The sequence below is a fragment of the Meriones unguiculatus genome, chromosome 1, assembly GCF_030254825.1.
Source record: "Meriones unguiculatus strain TT.TT164.6M chromosome 1, Bangor_MerUng_6.1, whole genome shotgun sequence".
NCBI lineage: Eukaryota > Metazoa > Chordata > Mammalia > Rodentia > Muridae > Meriones > Meriones unguiculatus.
The window spans coordinates 5,942,682-5,964,163 of record NC_083349.1 but is presented as its reverse complement, the minus strand read 5'-3'; the positions used below and the strand labels follow the sequence as shown (position 1 = coordinate 5,964,163).

Sequence of the window (21,482 nt, the reverse complement as noted above, 5' to 3'; positions counted from 1 at the left end):
GCCCGTCTATTTTGTATCCTCTATCCTTCTTGTACCTTGACTGGCATCTCCTTCTTTGAGCTGGAGAAATTTTCTTCTATGATTTTGTTAAAAAATGTTTTCTGTGTCTTTGATCTGGGTTTCTTCTCTTTCCTCTCGTTTGTAGATTTGGTCTTTTTAGAGTGTCCCAGATTTCCCGGATCCTTTATGCCTGATTTTTTAAATTTTTCTTTGGCTGATTTATCTATTTCTTCTACCTGGGATTCTCTCTCCCATGTCTTGTAACCTTTTGGTGAGGTTTACCTCTGAGGTTTTTGTTTGACATCCTAAATTTTCACTTCCAGTTTCATTTCAGTTTGGGTTTTCTTTTGTGATTCTATTTCTTTGTTAGATTCAACTTTTATGTCTTGAAATGTTTTCATTATTCTTGTTTTTCACATTCTTTTTATTAGGATTTGTTTATTTTTATTTTCTGCATATGAGTGTTTGACCTGTGTGAATGGATGTGCACTGCATGCGTGCCTGGTGCCTGCAGAGGCCAGGTCATCAGGTCCTCTGGAAACGAAGTTACAGACGGTTGTGTACTGTCACGGAGGTACTGAGAATCCAACCCAGGTCCTCTGAAAGAGCAACAAGTGCCTTCATCACCAAGCCATCACTCTAGCCCTGTTTTTACAAATCCATGAGTGGCATCAAGTCATTTTCTGTGCTTTCTCTGATTTTTTTTTTTTAATGTTGAAGTTTAACATTATAAGTTTCCCTCTGAGGGATGTGTTTGATGTGTCTCAGAGATATTGTTGTGTGGTACTTTCATTTTCATTTTGTTCCAGGATTAAAAAAAAAAATCTTTCCTGGACTGGAGAGATGTGTCAGGGGTCAGAAGTACTTGTTGCTCTCACAGATGATCCAAGTTCAGTTCTCAGCATCATACCAGGTGGCTCGCAACATCTATAACCCAGGTCCAGGGGATCCAATGACATCTTCTGGAACCTACACATAGGTATACACAGACATATATGCAGAAGTAAAAAATGAACTTAAAATAGAAACATTTTCTAGTGTCTTCCTTGACCCATTCCCTATTCAGGAATGTGTTGTTTAATCTCCATATGTTTGGGTAATCTCTTCACTCTTGATTTTAACTTTTAGTGCATTGTGGACAGACAAAATACACAAAGTTGTTTTCGGTATTTTGTGTCTTCTTTAAACCCCTTGAAATCATTTGGTAGCACTCCTGATTGTTCTTTTAAACACCGTGTCTCAGAGTCCATCTGGATAATTCTCATTGGAGAACATGTCTGTAGCACCAGTGGCTGTGAGTGGGGCATGCTGTCTTGATCTTCCTTACGTTTCTGATGTTGCAATGAGCCCTGGCTGTGCCGGTGTCTTTCTTCGGTTGTGTGTCTGGTGTGAGATTCTAGCCTGCCTTAGGTTGGGCTGGTGCAGAAGCTATATGACTAGATCTAGGTCTGGGGCAGCAAGAGCTGCTTGATTGGAGTTGATCCTGCAGGTGTAGAGATAGCATAGGAGCAGTGAGGGCCAGGAGAACTCAGCAGGCAAAGGTGGTGTGCAAGCTGCATGAGCTAGGCCTTCAAGTGTGGAGAAGGTGTGCGGGTAGGTGAGGGGTCACATGATACTTTCTGATTCTACTTCTCCCTCCTCCCTCTCTTATTCTCTTTGCACCCAACCAACCCAACCATCTCATAAGTCCCATCCTACCTTTGTGGGGTTTTGATTTGTTTTTTGTTCTTGCTTTGGAGCCCACTTGGTTTAACCAAGGCAGGTGCATGGGCATGAGTGTGGAGTTATCCACTGAAGAACAGAGACATCACTGAAGATAATGACCTCTTTTCCAGCAACATTTGAGTGCCATTAGCTCCCCATGGGGAGGGCAAGGCACCTTCTCTATGACTGCATATTTACTAGCTCAGTTTTGTGCAGGCCCTAGGCAGACAATTCTAACTATTCATGACCATGGCATTTCACAACTGTCCTCTCTGTTGTTCAGCTCTCACATTCTTCCCACTCCCTCTGAGATGTTGTTCCTGGAACCTTGGAAAGGGAGTAAACAGCAGTCCTGTTTACTGCTCAGTACTCAACAGTCTCCTGGTTTTAGCAGCAAACTCAGCCGTGAGTCTACATTAACCACCATTCACTGCAAAGACAGGCTGGGGAAAATGAGGAAATTGCTTTATTATATAATGCTCTCCCTCAAATGCCCATAGACTTAGAAAAGCATCTGAAAGAACAGTGAAACCAGTTAAAGAGTCTGAATGAAGGTACAATGCACTTGTGGGAAAAGGCATTTCCAGGAGCCACAAGATGGGCTACTACCCTATGAGTTATTAGCCAAAGAGGCCTCTGATGCCCTCAAAGCCATGAAATCTGTACCTTCTGCTGTTGGTTAGAACTAGACAGTAAGTTTCTGCTGCTGAAGCTGCCACATGTTGGCTGTAAGATATGGAAAAAACAAGCTGGAACTGAGCTACAAGCTCCCTCATTTGTTCAATAGATAAGACTTGGGTGGAGTATTCCTTTGGTCTTCTATCAGTTCTGTATCTTGGGTAAACAGATGTTTGCTTATGTCTTCCCAGAAAAAGTCACACATCAAAGTGACACGGGCCTTTCTTGACCTTGAGCTGCACTGGAGCAACGTCCCTCCTAAGACAACCGGACACTGTTCTTCCCAGCCAGCAACACTGATGCCAGAATCCAGCTCCATTAATTACATCGCACAGATGTTTCCTTGCCAATTCAGTTTGAGAAAGCTGAGATTAAGAGTCTCAGAGAGAAGCTACACACTAGAAATGCGGATAAGGTGAAAGCACAGAGCATCCCAGGCTCTCTGAAGCTCGCCTCCTGAGATAGAACTCGGTTCTAACATCCTGAAAGTAGACAGGACGAAATAGACAAGGACAAGTGAACACTTCCGTTCTTCATCACAGAAAAGCTCATTAGTGGCCAACCAAGCAAGGGGCCACTGAGCTGCCCGTGTATTCCTGGGAAGAAATTCCTAGTCAAGTTCTCTGGGTCACAGCAGAGACCTGTCATCTGAGGTTTCAGGCAAAGTTCTGACAAGACACAAAGAGCAAAGCTGGCCTGGTCCCAGCATTCCTAGCACAGAATGCTTCTTTACCATTGGTCCTGACTTAAGGGAGAGTACAAGATCTGGGAAATTTGTCAGGGGGACAGGTTCAGAGAAGACGAGGAGGTAACTTCTCACTGGGCCACTTGGGGGTCTGATGTCCCATTTTCTGAGGCAAACTGTCCATTCGCTTCTTCCATCATTTCCTTGTACTGACGCTTGAAGAAGCCAGCCTGTGGAAAGAAAATCAGGATGAAGGAGTGGAAGAAGGAAGAGAGGAGCTAGGGGGCCCAGTGAGTAATGTGCTTGCTGACAAGTGTGAGCCCTGGGGTTCAGTTCCCCAGAACCCACATAAAGCTAGATGTCCACAGTGTCCCAGCTGCAATCCCAGAACTCAGGAGGTGGACACAGGGGGTCCCTGGAGCAAGATGGCTAGCTAGACAAGCCAAAAATGATCTCTGAGTTCAAGCAAGAGGCTCTGCCTCAATAAAAAAGGTAGAGAGCAATAGAGACACATCTGCATCTGCCAATAGCACACATTTACATATCCATGTGTACCCACAAACTGGTGTGCCAACACATGCATGCACTCACACACATGCATACAAAAAAAAAAAAAAAAAAAAAAAAGAAAGGCAGAAAAGGTGGCTAAAGGAGAGGAAGGGTAACCACTTCTGGAGTCCCTACTACTTTCAAATAACCTGGTACATACTGTGCCGTTTAGACGTGGGCAAAAATCATAGGACTTAAATCACTCTCGCACTGAAAAAGACCAGACTTCTGCCAACAACCAAATCCACGCCTGAGCTTATTTTCTATTCTTCTGTAAAGGGAGACGTACAGAGAAATAGAGGAGCGTGGAAAAGAAAAGGAGAGCTATGAGCAGTAGTCTTAGAGATGGGAAGGAAGAAACCTGAGAGACAACTAGGATGTGTGCTGGTGACTGTTTCTCAGGCTCCAGCCTGAGCTCCTGCTTACCCTGCGGGAGGAGCAGGGCCAATGCTGCCGTAAGGAGGACAAATCGCTCACCTTGTACAGCGCTGCTGTGATGAGGGCCAGCAGCAGCAGGCCTCCCACTGAGCTGCCCACAATGAGAGGGACCAGGTTGTGAACTTCATACTTCTCCAGCACCGTCTTCACCTGGAGATGGGCCATTAGAGAGCATCGTGTCTCACGCTGTCTCACACTCTCCCCAGATCCCCAGCCTTTCACGTCCCCCCTCCTTGCCAATGCCCTGTTCCGAGCATGGAGCCGCAGAAGCTTCCATGCATTCTGAGTGCCTAGAGACCTACATTCATCCTCCCTCCAGACTGGCACATCCCCCAGGCAGCACTACAGACGAAGCATTAAGAGCCCTCTCGCCAGCCTGGCCACACTCGCTACCTGGGCTCTCAGAAATGCCTCCTGTCCTGGCAGCTGGGAATACACGGCTGTGTTGAATGTGATTTCAGCCACACTCAGGAGCAGCACCTTTTTCTGCAATGTCTGCAAAAGAGAGGGTGGGGCAGAAATGGGAATTGGATGTGGGGCAGCTCAGGACTCAAGAACTGCCCTGACCTAAGGATGCCCCAGCACCATCAGGCACACATGGACCAGCGGGGAGCTGTGCTATTGGCCCCACACCTGAGTGACCCAGCCAAAGCTGAGGTTGCCCTTCAGAGTGAAGTCCAGCTGGTCCTGAACACCCAAGGAGAGGATGTCACAGCGGAAGTGCAGGCAGTCGGCAATGGAGCAGTCCTGGGGACGGAGAAATAACATCAGATCAGAGGAAGGCAAGCCTGAGGGTAGGAGAACTTGACAGAAGCAGCCACTTCTAAATACAGTTGGTCGTTCAGCGGGTGCCATTTGACATTCAGAAAGTGAGCTCAGGTCCTCTGAGGCATAGCTTAAGGTGTTGAAACATCCCGGTCTTCCTCACCAGCACGGGGCTCCTCTGCATGTGAGTCAGGAGGTCAGATTGCGGTGTCGGCACTAGTCTATTCTGATAACACTGGATGGGCAGGTTCTAGAAGGCAGGTAGAGAACCTTGTTTTTGCTGCAGCATCAGGGATCCATTAGTAATACAGGTGACATAAGCCAAGAGCATCAGTTAAGGAGCCATAGATGGCCGTGTACCTGAGAGAGCAAGGCCACCCCTGTCCACACAGCTTCTCCCTTCAGCTCCACAGGCACCCAAAAGTTGACACTGACTGGCACGTCTCTCTGTCCCAGATTATTCACCTGTACAGAAGGCACCGTGGGGTAGAGTCTATGCCAAGCTCCTCTGTCCCTACTTACCAATCCCCTCGCTCCCAAGTCCCTGCACTTGCCTGGTATCTGTGTTCGACCACGCTGCCCTTCTCCTTTTCTGGGGCTGAGAAGTTGAGATACTTGGTGAATTGGTTGTGGCTAGAGAGAGAAAAATCATAAAGTCCCACCGGGCCTCCTGGGGCCGGTCTGGCACTAGTGTGATGATACAAGTAATCAGATGGGCCTTAGGATAGCATGGAACAAGGTATGTCGCCGGGCTGGAATAAAGGATGGTTCAGGGAGCAGAACCAGCCTCAGGGTGGGTGTAAGGGAGTATGCAGGAGTCACCCTCGGGAGACAGATGGAGAAAGGCTGGGTTGAGGCGTAGGGAAAAGAGTTAAGAGCCTTGCTCTTGACTTTCTGTAGCAGGGGCCACTGCCTGTCGAATTACTACGCCTCAGCTATCATTTCAGTCCTTGGATACAGCAAATCTTGCTGACCATGTGCCCCACTCAAGTTTGACTTCTAGGCCGACGCATTGAGACCCCCCCTTCCCTATTTCCTTGCCTTTTATCACCCGGAAGCTTCGAAGGGGCTAACAACAGAGTCTTGCAGAGGTCTCATGGTAACAAAACTTCATGAAAGCTAAGCCTGGAAATGCAGTGGCCACAGGTCCTTCACACACCAGAGGCGATTTCACCTCTGTTCCTTACTACTCCATTCCTCAGGTACGTGGCCTTTGCCTACACACTCCAAAGTCTAACCCACCACTCCTACTATAGGCTAGCTAGGCACAGGGGAGAAGAGGGAAGGCCTCTTTGCCATGAGATGAGAGTGTCCATCATGATACACTACATCGCCACAGACCCAAAGCATCGGGCCAGTGAACCATGGACTGAAACCTCCAAACCTTGAGCCAAAACAAGCCTTTTTCACTTGCAGGTTGCTTCAGTTTCTTGTGGTACTGGAAATCTGATTGACATGCCATGTCACCCAGGGTAAAGAGTCAAAGAATAACACTTGGTGAGATTGTTCACTTGGGCACAGTCACCTTGTTCTCCAGCGAGGCTCTAGGAACCTCAAAGGCAAGGCTGTGTTTCATATATCCTAGGGAACCCAAGAAAACCTTGCGGAACGTCAATGCCCCTTGAGACCTGTGACCTGCATTAAAAATATCCTGTAATGATAATGATCTCACAATTATTGTCATAGCCAGCCCATAACAAACATCCACTGATGAATGTGGATAGCTGTTGGCCTCCTCTCCACTGGAAAGAAGGACAATAAAACCTAAGCTATCCCAGATGATCAGTGGTGGCTCTTGCACACACTGTTTCCAAGTAAAGAAGAACCGTTCTGCGGTCCAGGGAGTGTACCTGCTGATGATGGTATACACAGCATACTTTACTGGGAGCCCCAACTGGAATGTGGTCTTATGGCTCTTGGGTGCGCCGTTCTCACTGAGGACAGAGGAGGAGTGTGGGCGTAAGGATCAGAATGAGAAGTACGCGGCCCTGGGCTTGGCCCAGCTTACCTGCTCACTGTGGCTCTTAGAAGCAGCTGATCCCCCAGCACAGCTTTGGGGGAGACATGAAAAGTTACCAAGAAAGTCATCTGAGGGAGAAAATGGAGAGGTCAGAGGACTGAGGCAGGATGGGGACAGGGACAGGGCGGGCAGAAGCCGGGCTGACCTGAGCACCTCCTCGGAAAATGATATGGCTGCTGCTGCAACTGGTGTTCCAGAGGTCCTGACTCCGGCTCGGGGTGCTGTCACACGTGAGGTGCAGGGAGTATCGCTGCCGCTGGTTCTAGCGGAAAACAAGGCCAAAAGTGCACAGAAGATGGTGTTTGCCAGTGTTCCAGAGGGACTCTGGGATTTGAAGACATAGTTCCCTGGCAACCTTAGCGCTTGAGGATTGACATCTGGTCAAACTTCCCATAGTGTGGAAAGTTCTAGTCACTAGAGGCCCCCCCCCAACCCTCATTTCTTGTTGGGTTTTTGTTCTTCTTGTTATTATTTTGTAGGCCAGCCTAGCCTCAAACGCATGGTGACCCTCCCACCTCAGGCTCTAAGTGTTAAGATTAGGCATGAACCAGCACATGCAGCTTCTTGCTGCTGTTAAAGGAAGGCCTCTTACTGTGGACAGTTTCACACATGTGCAGAGTAGAGAGAAGAGACTGTCAACCTCTGATCCCATCGCTCAGCCGACATTACCAACATTTTCCTATTGTTTCCCCGGATTATTCTCCATTTTTTGTTTCTTAATAATCTAAAGTACTTCCTACATGTCACATTGCTTTATCCCAATATATTCCAGTGTCTGCTCAACCCCAGCAAGATTATTTTTAATGTAACCACCAGGTCTAACAAATCACATGCAACAGAATTAGCGAAGGCTCCCTGATATAGCTGGCATTCATTTTCCACTTTCCTGAGTTGTCCCTTAACCATTTCATTTTTAAACTGCTTCCTTGTTAAATCCAGCAAAGATCCATACACCACATTGGGTTGATGTACTTAGGAACACTGTCACTACTCACACTCTGGAAATTGCTTTCCCTGATTCATTTTCCATAAGTAATTAAAATGTGTTCCCAATAAAAGATACTAGGAGAGAGAGAGAGAGAGAGATTGAAACGGCAGACTTACAAAGCTCAAAGTTTAAACTTCCATTCAAATAAGTCAGGTGTAAAAAGATATTTGAGAGAGAGTTATGGAAATTTGACTATGTTCTAAGCATCGAGAATCCTTCCCTTCACTGGGTGACATAATGACTTTGGGGTCACATTGCTGCTGCTCAGAACTGCAGAGTACAATAAAGAGGGAGCGGTGGTCATATGTCTAACTATTTGTTTGAAAACATTTGAGCAAACACAAGCAAGTCCAGGCGTGGTGGTGTATCCCTGTCATCCCAGCACTGGGAAAGTTAAAGCGGGAGGGTCAGGAGTTCATGGCAAGCCTTGGCCACTTGAATTTGGAGCCAGCTTGGGCTAAATGAGACATCGGCTCAGGAAGAGAGAGAGAGAGAGAGAGAGAGAGAGAGAGAGATGAAGCAAATGGTCAGGGTGTTGGTTGTTGTTGACCCTTTTGACAGTGCTCTTAGGAAGTTTCCTTTGACTTTGACCACTTTAGTAAGAGCTTAAAATTGTCTTGACAATAAAATTAAAATACATATATATACATATACATATATATACATATACATATATATATATGTTCCTTTCAAACTCTTTATGGTCCCACTTCTGTCTTCTAGAACCATGTCAGCGGCTGCTATCATTGAACCAAGACAGAACTCAGAGACTGGGTGGAGGCTAGGCGGTCTGTGTAGCTGAAGTATTTCCTTTCCAGCCTCTACAGAAAAGTATCTGAGAAGCCCCAGTCCAGAGTAACCAATAAGTTCATTGTTTTATTTTGCAATATTTTGAGGTATTTCCCCATTCTGGTGGTACACGGTCTGGTCTATATTTTTAGTATTTTTGTAGGCTGAGTCAGGAGGATTGTGAACTCAAGACCAATCTGGGCTACATGGTGAGTTTCAGGCCAGCAGGACTCTGTCTGAGGAAAAGAAAAAATAGCGCAGGCTACAGGACAAGGAGGCCAAAGACAGACAGGGGATGGTGTGCCTGGGTTTTGGCCTCAGGAAGGAGTGTTAGCGAACCAGAGGCCGGGGTCTGACAAGGTATCCTGCAGGTGTCGAGTGTCTTCATCCACTGTGTGGTTTTGGATTGTTAGGCTTGATGGCAAGAGCCCTTACCATGCCGGCTCTGGAACTCATTTCTTATGTTCAGTATCTTAAAAAAATATGGCGCCCGAAGTACAAAACCCAGACAATACAACCCCACTGTCCAATCAAGACTGGCTAAGATCTCTTGACCCACCAGAGACTGTTGAGCTGTGGACACTCGGCCTGAGCTCTGAACCTGATACAGGTCTACGCCGTGCCACTCACTCACCTCTTCCTTCCCTCGAGGGGATAGGTGGGCATCTGCAACTCGTGTAAAGGACAAACCCACTGGGTAGGACAAAGTGACAGTGGTCCCATAGGAATCTTCCCCATCATTAGCCACCATCACATTCACATTCAGCTCCAGGTCACTTCCCACCACCAGGGTCTTCAAGCTGGGTGTTGGGAGGGAAGAGGACATGATTCTATGACTGAGGCTAGAAATGGTCTGGGAATGAAATGCACGGTAGCAAGCTGAAAGACAGACAGGAGATGCCCTGGTTCTGAGCCCCAGAGGAGAGAGTGAGCCAGCCGAAAAGCAGGAGCCCTGGATCCTGGGAGGGAGGCTGGCCTCTGGGGAAGATCCAAGGGCTGAAAGCTCACCCTGAGAAGCCAAAGATGATTCCGAGGTCGTCCTGGCAGATGTGGTCAGCTCCACAGTTCTTTTCAAAGGGAAGCTGAGAAAAAGGGGACATAGGAATTAGGTCTGCTGCCACAGGCCGCTCAGGCCATGCCCACATACAGCAAGGCTCTTACTAATAGCCAGTGTGGAGAAAATGGCAAGTTCCCTACCAGAGCTCTCTATGACTCTCTAGCTCCCTAACAGATCCCAGGCCTCCAGGCTTCAGTCGAATGGCTGGTACTATTCTTACTTCCGCCAAGGAAGTTCACGGGGTTCAGGTTGCCAACCCCCTGGACATGAGAGCCCAACCTCTCACTTCCCCCACACCCTCGTAGGTACACTTTCTCTTCCCAGAACGCAGGATCCTGGATGTCCTCCTCTTCCTGCCCAAAATCAGGGACAGCCTGGCCTCAGACCCGTGCTGTGAACTACTCATCCACCTTCCCATCCTCCGAGAGCAACAGAAGGGGTCCCCCTCTGCCTGGAGGGCCTGGACTCCCCTCAGAGCCCCCATCATGTTGATATGTGTTCAGGCTGTTAGTGCCTCTTCTGATAAATATCTTTCCCCACAGGACAACCTGCCTCGGCGTCCCCCTTGAGCCCCAGCGTCGTTCGCAGCAGACTCACAGAGGCCGTGAGGTAGGTTTGTTCATCTACAGCCAGCACGGGTTGGAGGTTTCGTAAGGTAGGGATGGGCAGGCCAACAAGAGAGAAGTTGAGACGCAAAGTGACAGGGGTCACTGGGTCTTCCACACAGGCCTGGAGGAGATACGTTTGAAGGGTGCGTTCAGAGAAAGTCCCTCACATACTCACTGCTGGTCCCAGATCTGCGGATGTTAGGGGGGTTAGAGCCATCCCAGCTGTGCTCAATAAGTGCCTGCAGCTTTCACCACGGCGGAAGGCTTCCGGTCCACGCAGCTCTCTCACTTTATTCAATGGCTCCTCATGAGAGACCTTTCTGTTATCTGTTTTTCTCTCTCTTTGTAGAATTCATCCCTACCTGATATTCACTATCTAGAAATTTCTTTGTTCTGGGTCACCCACCATCACTGGGGAACTCCCTATGGGAACTGTCTCCTGCTGTGGGAGTGTCTCGGGGACGATGATAAGTATGTGCTCAGCAAATGCTTACAGGAGTCAGGGTGAGGCCACACAGCTCTCCCAAACAACCCTATTCTCTTCCCTAAAGTCCATCTTGGTAACCCCTGGAAGCTGCTATTAGCCATAGACTTTGATTCACTTATTTAAGTAACAGGTATTAAAGAGCACCTGCATGCCAGATCCCTGCCACGGGAAAGCTCAGAACATGCTGCGTTCTTTCTTAGCTGAACCTGCTTCCAGTCCTCAAATGGCCTCTACCCACAACTATTCCCTCAGCCCACCTACAGTCCTCTCACCGGGAGAAGCAACGTCACAGTTTCACAGTGCCGGGTCAGACCAAGGGTTTTCTCTCGGGTCAGAGTCCGGGCCGTTGTCTCCTTGAAGATGGCACGGGGACTCATGCGAGCATGGTCTAGAGTCAGGTGAAAGGTGACAGAGCTTTGGAGGTCGCCTGTAAGAGAAAGTGGAGCACAAGGAAGATTGACAGTGGCAGGAACTACATCATCAGTCAGAAGTCCTGGGTTGGGAGTTTCCAAAGCTCAGGTCAAGGGGAAGGGTCTCACCTAGTTGGGTCTTGGGACTTTCATAAATATGGAGGCAGACATTGGCGTCACCCAGTGTCTGTACAGGGGTCGCCTGTTCCCGACACTCAAATACAGACCTGGGGATTTCTGTAAGTTTGAAGCCTAGAGTGGATGTCACTCTAAGAATCGGCCTGGTCCTGTTGGTAGAACAGTGAGCTGAGGACAAGCGCTTGGCCACTGGGACCACAAACTCCAGTTAGAAAGAAGAGTCCTAGTCTGGACCGAGGCTGGTTGGGGAGTGTCTGAGGAAAGTGTGCTCACCTGAGCAGCAGCACATGTCCCTTGGACCCCACGGCCAGGTCCACCAGTCCATCCTGGGTGAGGTCCTGACCCCCACTCAAGGACTGTCCAAAATATTGGAGTCCGGAGAGCTGGGATCCTGAAATCCTCTGCCCAGAAGAAAAGAGAGACTGAATGAAAGGATGCTATGGGTTAGCTGTGTCTTGTTTCCTAACTGAGTGTTACAGGCTTTGTTGAACCTTTCCAAGCAGTCTAGTAGAACTGCACTGTTAAAGGTCCTCTGTGATGACTAGTTCTTATGCCAACTTGACACAAACTGGAGCCACCTGGGAAGAAGGAAATTTAGAGAAAATGCCTTCATGTGATTGGCCTGGAGGCGAGTCATGGTGTGTTTTCTTGGTTGATGGTAGATGGGGGAGGGGCAGCACAATGTGTTATCCCTGGGCTGGTGGCCCTGTGTTCTGCAGGAAAGCAGGCTGAGCCAGCCATGGAGAGCAAGCCAGTAAGCAGCGCCCCTCCATGGCCTCTGCATCAGCTCCTGCTTCCAGGTTCTTGCTCTGTTTGAGTTCCTGTCCTGACGTCCCTCAGTGATGGACTGTGATATGGACCTGCAAGCTGATATAGCTCAAAAAGCCGAAACTCTTTCTTCCCCAGGTTGCTTTTGGTCATGGTGTTTTATCACAGCAAGAGAAATCCTAACTGACACACTGTCCAAGAGATTAAGTAGGTCTTATACAAGTCATCTAGTTCATAGAAATATTGTCCAAGAACATTCTCCTTTGACTAGGCACGGGGACACATGACTGTAATCCCAGCACTCGGAAGGCACAAAACAGAAGGATCTCTGCTTCAAGGACAGTCAGATCCTGTACCAAAACAAGACTGGCCCTTCTCTGCTCTCCCTGGCTTCCTATCTTGCCATTTAATCTTCCTACTCACACCTGCCTGCCACCATGTCATGGTGGCAAAACACCCGTACACAGAAAAAGTGTGTGATGGGATGCCAAGAAGGAAAAAACTCGTTGAAAGGCCTATGGGCTCCCCGTTGACATTTGTAACTGGATGTAAATCCGTAAGACATTTTGACAAGGAGAAGCTACAAAATGATGTGAAATAGATGCAATTCTGCTTATTCTTCCTGAGCCACACGCCTACTTTAGATCGCCTTCAGTCGTTAAAGTACATTAACAACTATAGCAACTGCCACTTACAGCAACAGAACATACTAATGTTGCAGGTGGTGGTCTGAGCACTACATGGGAACACACGGCCTCGGCCCCCCAGCAGCCAGACGTGCCCTGCTTCATCCCACCACGATCACCATTTTACAGAGGGACGCAGAGTGGATCGGTCTCTTCTTGTCTCTGTGACTAAACTCCTGACTGGACAACTGAAAGGAGGAAGGCTTTGTTTGGCTCATGGTTTCAGTTCATTATGGCAGGGAAGGCACGCAAGAGTAAAGCTGCTCAGAGAATGGCAGCCAGAAAAGAGGAGGAAAAGAAGGAAGGAGGGCGGGGCGAGGAGAGGGGGACAAACGGAGACACACAGAGGTTTTCCTTATCTCTCAGCACCCCTGAATTCAACCTCAATTAGCAAGCGTGACCTGGCCAGTGTCACACAGTCACTTGCTGGGTACAGGGCTCTTCCTGTTCCTTTCTGAAGGACCTCACAAGCCTTTTTAAATATTCACAAACTGCTCAATTCATCTCAGAGCATTGCAGCTTGTGTATGTTCAGAGCTGTGAAACCATTTCCACAACCAACTTTAGAACAGTTTACCACCTCAAAAAGAGATCTGACATCTGTTAGCAGTCACCCCATGCTTGTCATTTCCCCTTTTGCCCCAACTTAAGCAACTGAGTAACCTACTCAATGTCTCTATAGATTTGCCAATTACAGACACTTTATATAAATGTAACCATACAATGTCTGATCTCTTAACTGGTGTCTTTCACTTAGCATAGAATTTCAAGGTTTATCCAAGCAGACTGTGCCAGTTCATGGTGAAGTAATATGCCATTGCATGGATAAAAGTTTAGTTTGTCTGTTCACAGGTACATGGACATAGGGGTTGTTTCTCCCTTTGGGCTATTAATCATGAATAATGCTTCAAAAAGCACTCCAGGTAGTGTTTGTGTGGATATGCCTTCAGTTCTCTTGTGCTAGAACTGTCTGATCATGTGACAACCGTATAATTAAGATCCTGAGAAAGCAACATATTGTTTCAAAATAGCTACATCATGTTCACACTCTGGCTTGCAGTGCCTGCCTGTGCTACATGGGCCTCTGCTGGTGATTAGTGGGTCTTTGATCCCAGCGGTGCTGATGAGGGTGCGGTTACACTTCACTGTGGTAATCTATGAGTACCTCGTGAGTAACTCTGTCTAGCATCCAACCTTTACCAGCCTTTGTTAAAAAAATCTTTGGAGAACTGCCAGCTGAGATGCCTGCTGTTTGACTGCTTTGACACTTGCCAAGGCAAGCAGCCGCCCCTTCTAAGGGAACCGTGTTCCACTGTGTGGAGGTCTCCTGTCCAGCTAGGGACCTGGAAGTATCACCGATTACAGGAACGGGACGGAATTAAATAGCATTCAAGGAGATGAAGGGACGAGGAAACTACCATAGCGAAAGGCTAGACCCATAGCCAGTGAGCAGCGGAGGGCCACTGAAAGCCCGTAGGCTGAGTCAGAAGACCAGAACCTCCCTAGTTTACACGGACCCTCGTACCTATCATGTCACCTCTATGAAAGACGTTCCCTGCCTGACTCCTGTACCTAGCATAGGTTACTGCCAGGTTCGGTTTGGAAACTACACAAGCTTTGAGTCTCAAGACAGAACAGGGCAGGCAGCACTTAGTCTTTTCACGTCTCAGTTGCACAGGTTTTACCTGGTGGAGAATGCTCAGCACTTAGGCAAGAAATAAATGAAGTCACGGGAGAGAATTTTTGTGAAGGAAATGAGAAACAAAGAGGAAGCAGTCTTGGGAGAGAGTGACTGGGCCTCACCTGGCTGGGCGAGGGAGTGATGTCCAGTTTTGAGGCTCCATGAAATATGTAGACAGCACCTCTGTTATCCTCCTCTCCAGGGGCACCGACGGCCACATCCACCAGACTGTCCCCATTCACGTCCCCTAGCACCGTCAGGGCTGCCCCAAAGCAGCCCCAGGGATGGCCCTGCTCCCCGTGGAGAGTGGCCTTACACTGCCACTTGCCCCTCTGCAGAGCAAAGGCAGTGTCACACCCAACCTGGGCAGCTCTCCACCCACTCCAGATGCCGCCAGCCAGGACCCTTCCACTTACCCCAGTGGGCATGGGGCACACGGACACCTGCCCCCCTCGGGTCTGCCCGTAGTAATGGGGGGCACCGATCAGGACCAGGTCAGTGCTGCCATCTCCATCCATGTCCACAGAACAGAGGGACGCCCCAAAGTAGGAGCCGATCTGGTGGGCCGAGCCTGAAGTCATCCATGGATGCCCCTCTGGGCCAGGCCCTGCCTCTCTCCCAGCACCACAGCCTCCTCCAGAGGCCCCACAGCCCCTCTGTTCATTGCCTCCTTCTCCACCCTGGCCACACTGCCCACTCTCATTATCCACAATAGCTTCTTCCATACCAACCTGTGTCCCTCTGACTTCAGTCCTGGGCCTCCACTGTCTGGATTCCTGGGTAAAGATGACAACCTTCCCCGTGTGCTGGTAGCGAGGGGCCCCCAGGACCAGGCTGTGGACCCCCTTCCAAAAGGCCAGTGCGATGGAGTAACCTGAGAGGCCCAGACCTCAGCACCAGGGCTCCTCCTGCTCTCAGGCAGCTCTTCCCACCCTGTCTCCTCCCACAGCCTCTTCTTACCCAGGTAAGAGTCCCTCATGTCCACATTGTCCTGAGACATGTTGATGAAGGTGGGCTTTGTATTTGGGGAGTGTAAGAAGGCACCTCCAGACCAGCTGAAGCTTCCAACAGCCCCTAGAACTGGTCCATCCTGGGAGGAAAGGATCCCGGGGTGATCAGGATGCGAGCCTAATCCAAAGGAAGTCTTCCTCTCATCCCATACACTCATCTAGCCAGCACTTGCCTCCCCAGTGCCCTCCTTTCCATCATCCTACATCACCAGCCTTAAAGAGGCTCAACTCACAGGCGTAAACACGGCACTGAAGCCCTCCTGGGACATCTCCAATTCAAAAGAACTGCTGCTGGCTGTCTCTGTACCTGAGGGAGGCATGGTGCTTGGCCTTCAGGGAGAAAGAACACCTCCCAGGTTCAAGGGAGCTTCTTACGAGAATCTAAGATCAGAGACCAACACCTTCAGCAAGGGTTGGTGCCTAGCTCAGGAGGGTCTGGGTTCAAAGAGGGAAACTCTATCTATGCCTGAGGATTCCTGAGGCAGGTAGCTTCATTGCTGACTTACCCTCAATGGCGAAGATCTTCTCCTTCAGCTGGTTCTGAATATCCTTCAAAGCATCAAAGTTCTCCACATTGAAAACATACTCTTGGGAAGGCATCGATGCAATGTCGTTTAATTCTTGTTTGGAATATGTGTAGGAAAAGGCACTTCCTACCTGGCCCCAGCAAAGACCAACTGAGTGAGAAGAAAAGTCTCCTCGGCCTACACGTAACACTACTGCTCAAGTCTGACAACTCCCTAAGGCTCATGCTTTGAACAACTTGTGGGGTGAAGGCTGGCTGGCAGAAGCAGGTCACTGGGGATGAGCTTTTCAATGATATCATACAACCACCCACCCCACTCTCTCTAGCCTCTTTTCTGGTCCTCCACAATGAAGAGCTATGACATCATAGCCCCCACAACCACGAATTCCACCCGTCCTTCTCCTCCATCACAGACTGAGACCCTCTGAAACTGTGAGCCAAATGTATCATTCCATCTCAGAAGAGGAGATAGGGTTTACGGGCCAGAGGATAAGGGGAAGGGGTGCTGTGAAACTGTCTTCCGGACATGACATGACTATTCCATACATGGATACATCCCAGATGTGGTTACAGTCACAAGACCCACATATGATCAGGCCAGCCGACAGTCCCACATAGATGGGAAAGATGATGTCCGAGCCCCATGGAGCTATCTGTACATCATAGCTGGCGGTCATCCCTCTTTGAGAGTGTGGTTATTGGTAGGGTTTCTGGTGCTTGGGTAGACAACAGAGCCACAGCCACGGGCCTGTGGGCAGCACTAACTTAGTGGCTTATTTTTTGAAACGCATGAAGTTAGGAATGGGAGAGATTGGGTGAAACAGGAAGTAGTCATGGGGGCAGAAATTTTAAAATGGAGGGGGTATGTGATCACATTTCATTGCATACTGTGTGTGAAACTCCTAAGGAAAGAAAAATAAAATAAACATTTCTCCCTTAAGCGTTTCTGTTGGATGCTTTAACCACAATGAGTGGCTAAGGCATTGTATGTGCTGCCACCCACCAAAAACTCTTCAGTCACCCCAGAGATTCTTTCTAAATGAGGCTCAAACAGAATTAGAGAGTGGAAGCCATGGGTCATAGGTCCCCAGGCTGCAGGAGCCTTTCCCTGGCTCCATATACCTAAGGCAGCAGGAGATGAGAGAACTGGTTTCTACCCTTTAGAGGAAGTTGCTTCAGAAGGAAGTTATAGGAGGAAGTGGTGGGTAACCATCTTTGTGTCCTACCCCGATTGCATAACGGGTGATGCCTGCAGCCTCTGCCATGGGGATGACAACATTATAATTCTTGTCATCACCTTGTTTCATCCCATCAGTTATGACAATGAGGACCTTGGTGGCATCTTTCCGAGCTCCACTTTGGGCCGTGAACAGTTCTGTTCTGTCAAGAAAGAAGAGAGTCTGGATGTATGTGAATAAAACTACAGTGAATTCTAACAGCTTTGTGAAAATGAAGACATAGCCTTTCCTGTGGGAGGCCCCACTCCCACTCAGAAACCCCCAACTGGCAAGGCTGTCCACAGGCTATATTTCAGGCTCTTCCCATTTCTTTCTTGGAAAAGCAAATGAGGTCCAAAGGGATCCCTGATTGCTCTGGGAAAGGATGCACAGGAATTCTGGACTCACATGACACGGCTGATAGCAGTGGCTGTGTGTGTGTATCCTCCAAGCTGTGTTACAGACTCCAACAGGTGTAAAGGGCTTGAAGCGGCCATGAATGTGTTGAAAGTAAAATGTGTCCAGAATTTATCAGAGAACTGCATCAGGGAGAACTAAGAAACATACATGGGACTGAAGGCTAAGATTCTCCAGGACTCCTAAACACGCCCAGCAAGCCTTCCCAGCAGGCTCTTTGAGCCTTCCCAGAAGTCCCTGCAGGCCCACTCCCATGACCCTATGGACACACCTGTGTGCTGGGTCTCTGGAATTGGCTCATCACAGCTTTCACAAAGTTCATCATTTTTTTAAAATTTGAGGAAGAGATGCTACCCGAGCCATCAATCAAGAATACGATGTCGTGCTCTTGCCTTGGACACTCTAGGAAAGGACATTGCTCTGATCCTCCAAGAGACACTCACAAGATCTCCTGGCCACAAGAACTCACTTTCCCAATACCCTCCACCCACCTCCGTCTGACAGTCATAGCCCAGCCCCACTCGTGGGTCCTCTCTGTATCAGAGAGCAAAGCTTCCGTAGTCCTCTGATGGGGACAAGGCCTTTGAGTCTCACAAAGAGGCTACAATTGTGAATAACCTACCTCAAGCCAGCCCAATAGATACAAAAATGCAAACATCTTCTGTCCCAATAGCAAGAGACTGAGAGCCTTCTCCCTCCACAAAGACCGGTCGGCCCCTCCCCCGGGTCTACAGCAATCCTTCCCACAGCAACCAGCTGGAAAAGGGCCAGAGTCCATGCCCTTACTGGGCCGCGCTACACTGTACTTTCGTTAGGTGTTTCATTCTCAGTGTGTTCCCCTCCTGGGTAATAGCAGACTTTTTCTTCAGAAGAAGTTTTTCCAGCTCAAGGAAATGGACTCAGCCCGCTGGAGCAGCAGCAATACTGATGCTCTTAATTGCGGTGTTCTTTGTCTCGACAGAGTGGTGGTGGAAGCACCCAAGAAGATAAGGACCACTAACCAAACACATGGGCTCCCATCCTTCCTGTTCTGTGTTCTCTCAAAAGTCAGAGGCAAGTGTTCTGACAGTTCCTGTGGGTGGAGTCTAAATACAGGGTATTTGTCTAAGGGATGCCCATCTGTTTCCCTAAGGGCCTCACAGTGAGAACGAAACTGAGGAAAGCCTTTGTCTGCTGTTGGAAAAGCTCACTCCTCCACTTCATCTTCCATCTCCATCAGCACCAGAGAGGCCAAGACCCATGTCTTGACCTGGTAACACATACACACACACACACACAGAAAGAGAGAGAAAAAGAGAGCGAGAGGGGGAGGGAGGGAGAGAGGGGGGAGAGAAAGGAAGGAGAGAGAGAACATAAATACATCCAACTCAGACTGCACCTTCATCAGCAAGACCCAGACCTTGCACGAACCAGCCACTGGGAAACGAGTCCCCTCCACATTAGTGCTATGAATAATAACAGCTTATATCATTGGCACCATCAGGTCAGGTCAGGCACTGTACTAGATGTTGGCTGCAGGTCACTTTGTGTGTTACTTTCTAAGTTCCATCCACTACTAGCCACATTGCCGCATTCCAAGACAATAACAGAACAGGTGTCGATACCAGTAGTAATCTCTCCAGCCATGACTGGAGCTGCTGTACCATCTGGCAGCATATTGTTCGGATCTTCTTTTCCTTATTCACTTTTGGAAAAGGGTCTGGCCCACTGAACCCCAGACGGATGTGTGTGGACTTCCAGAGGAGCCGGTGGCCCTGAACACTTACCCTGCTGCGTAGTTAGGATATTCCTGTTCTGTAGGAAGGATCTCATTAGAAAGCAGAGCCCCGTCAAGTATGCGTTCTCTCTGCATATATGGTGCACAGTAGGACCACAGGCCTTGGGACAGAGGGTGGTGATGAATGGCTTGTTCTGGTCTGGTCTATTCTCCAAACCCTGCACCTCCAGCCTCCATAACACCCCCAGCGACACAGCCTATCCCTCCCCTGAAGACCCTTCTGTGCGACTGTGGGCGCTCACCAACAGCTGGGCAGGGTTGGTGGCAGCAGTGAGGGACAGGCCCAGGGATATGTTCACGGCCTCTGGTGGCACTGAGAAGATAGACATGTGCACAGTCAGACATTCTATAAGAGCCGCGTGGGTCTTGCCCCCGCCCGGTTGACAGGGAGGCTCCAGAGGGGAAGAAGACGTCATAGGGGAGCTGAGGCAGCATGGGGGTACAGTGGGTAGGCCCAGGAGCTTGTCTGAGACCGAGGCTATGGACAGAGCTGCAGCTCTCCACACACCCATGGCATAGGAGCTCAGCCTTGGGCCGTGACTTACCCTGGAGTTGGATGGACTGGCATGTCCCCGTGTCATAGCCACATTTGTAGAGAACACCTGTTTGGTTAGTGGCCCTTATTTCCTTTGGGGCTCCAACCACCACCCTGTGGGGAGACAGAGCACGCCACAGTCAGAGAGCTCACGCCACCTCCCTGGGAAACAGAGGTTTATAACATTTGAACTTCCGGGTGGGTGGATCTTTTTCTCTCCTAATTGGAGCCCTCTCCTTCTGGCACCTAGATATTTAGTAAACATATGTTAGATGGACAGTTTCTTTAAGTGTGCTATGAGGTCTACAACAGAACACCCTCTGTGGCTTGAAGACCACAGTGTCACACTGACACTCAGTAAGCACTCAGATCAGATAACACAATGTTATCTGACGTTATCCTAAAGGCCTGTTTTCCGTAAAACATCCAGAACATGAAGAAAACGGCTACATCCCATAAAGAAAGAGAATGCGGGTGACACCACTGGAGTGTGGGGCTGGGAGAGATGGCACTCTGCAGCTGCCACCAAGTCCTCACCAGGAGCCATCGTACTGGGCCACACTGTGTCCAAACCCAGCACCATCCACGTGGAAACGCGTCGGCTGCTCCGTGTCCAAGTTGAAGCCAAGAGAAGAAGCACACGCTGGGGAGGAGGACAAGCTGTAGAGGTCTCCTCCTCCTGCCATCACCCTGCCCAGCTCAGCTGCATCTCCCAGGCTGCTGACTCCCTTGCCTCTCTTCCACACTCAGTATCCCAGGACCCCTAGCCCCGGGAATCCAGGCTCATCTCACTGCTCTCCTTCACTCAGGTCAAAGGTCACCTTCCACTGTCAAGTTTCAATTCTCTGTTTCCACAGTGTGGTCCTCAAAGTTTGAAGACACTCTTTTCCTGCCTCTACCCCTGTGGCTTCGGTGAGGGAGAATCCAAGGAAAAGTTGAAAGCCACAGGAGTATTATGGGCACACCATGAAATGTGCTTGCTCTGCCTACTTCAGAAATCTGTGGATTGTCAAGACCAGCTAGCCTCACTCTCAGGATCTCTTGGGTTCTCCCCCAGATTGGCTCTTCAATAGTCTCTTGTTTGCCAAACTCTAGCTCCAAAGCCTTATGTCTCAGCCTCTCCCTACCATTAAGTCTCTCTCCTCCCCAAGCCCCTGACCTCTCAACCACCGCCTCCAGCCCGGGGGCCTGGCTCACCCATCAGCAGAAGAAGGGCTTTCCATGTGCGGCTCATGACTGGAGAAGAGGAGTGAGGCTCTGAGCAACTACAACTCAGAAACAGCTACTAAGTCACCGAGGAAGCAAATCAGAAGAAAGGTGGTCAGCAGACCAGAGACCAGGAGGGAAGTTGCCAGCATGACTCAGAAGGGGAGGGTGCTGAAATGAGGTGAAATGAGTAGAGAGGGGGCTGAGGCGGCCCACACATTTCACTTCCATGGAAAAGTTGTTCTAGTTAGAAATTACTTGACACATTTTTCTGGTCCTCCCAATTTTTGCCTGAACAGGTGCAAAAACCCCTGCTCACCTTCTCCCCCTCGGCTCCTTTTTCT

At 49.2% G+C, this 21,482-nt stretch overlaps 1 protein-coding gene across 2 annotated transcripts; it reads right to left on the bottom strand.

Moving 5' to 3' along the window:
* Window positions 1-2,148: 2,148 nt before the first annotated feature.
* Itgax (integrin subunit alpha X) lies at window positions 2,149-21,265 on the bottom strand. 2 transcript variants are annotated; one of them, XM_021645812.2, is made up of 30 exons: window positions 21,130-21,265; window positions 20,470-20,575; window positions 19,943-20,046; window positions 19,640-19,710; window positions 19,387-19,498; window positions 17,892-18,022; window positions 17,612-17,757; window positions 17,213-17,366; window positions 15,967-16,117; window positions 15,694-15,767; window positions 15,411-15,540; window positions 15,182-15,324; window positions 14,867-15,007; window positions 14,573-14,782; window positions 11,590-11,717; window positions 11,308-11,465; window positions 11,041-11,195; window positions 10,271-10,402; window positions 9,625-9,698; window positions 9,251-9,416; window positions 6,985-7,101; window positions 6,828-6,907; window positions 6,670-6,753; window positions 5,374-5,452; window positions 5,180-5,284; window positions 4,983-5,069; window positions 4,688-4,801; window positions 4,448-4,549; window positions 4,094-4,204; window positions 2,149-3,297 (listed from the first exon to the last, which is right to left on the bottom strand). In XM_021645812.2, exons 1-30 carry the CDS (start codon window positions 21,164-21,166, stop codon window positions 3,199-3,201), a joined length of 3,501 nt encoding a protein of 1,166 aa, XP_021501487.2. In that variant the 5' UTR covers window positions 21,167-21,265; the 3' UTR covers window positions 2,149-3,198. The 2 variants fall into 2 exon arrangements, with proteins under 2 accessions (XP_021501487.2, XP_060236621.1); XM_060380638.1 differs by lacking the exons at window positions 2,149-3,297; window positions 4,094-4,204; window positions 4,448-4,549; ... (17 more) ...; window positions 15,694-15,767; window positions 15,967-16,117 and having other exon boundaries at window positions 17,298-17,361.
* Window positions 21,266-21,482: the final 217 nt, after the last annotated feature.

What these genes read in the sequence shown, in the direction of transcription:
- Itgax (XM_021645812.2), bottom strand. Translation starts at nt 21,166, where the DNA reads ATGAGCCGCACATGGAAAGCCCTTCTTCTGCTGATGG. An exon ending in CTGAAGTCAGAGGGACACAG is followed by an intron (nt 15,008 to 15,181) that starts GTTGGTATGGAA and finishes TCGGCCCACCAG; the next exon opens with ATCGGCTCCTACTTTGGGGC. An exon ending in GTGTATACCATCATCAGCAG is followed by an intron (nt 5,453 to 6,669) that starts GTACACTCCCTG and finishes TTCTCTCTCTAG; the next exon opens with CCACAACCAATTCACCAAGT.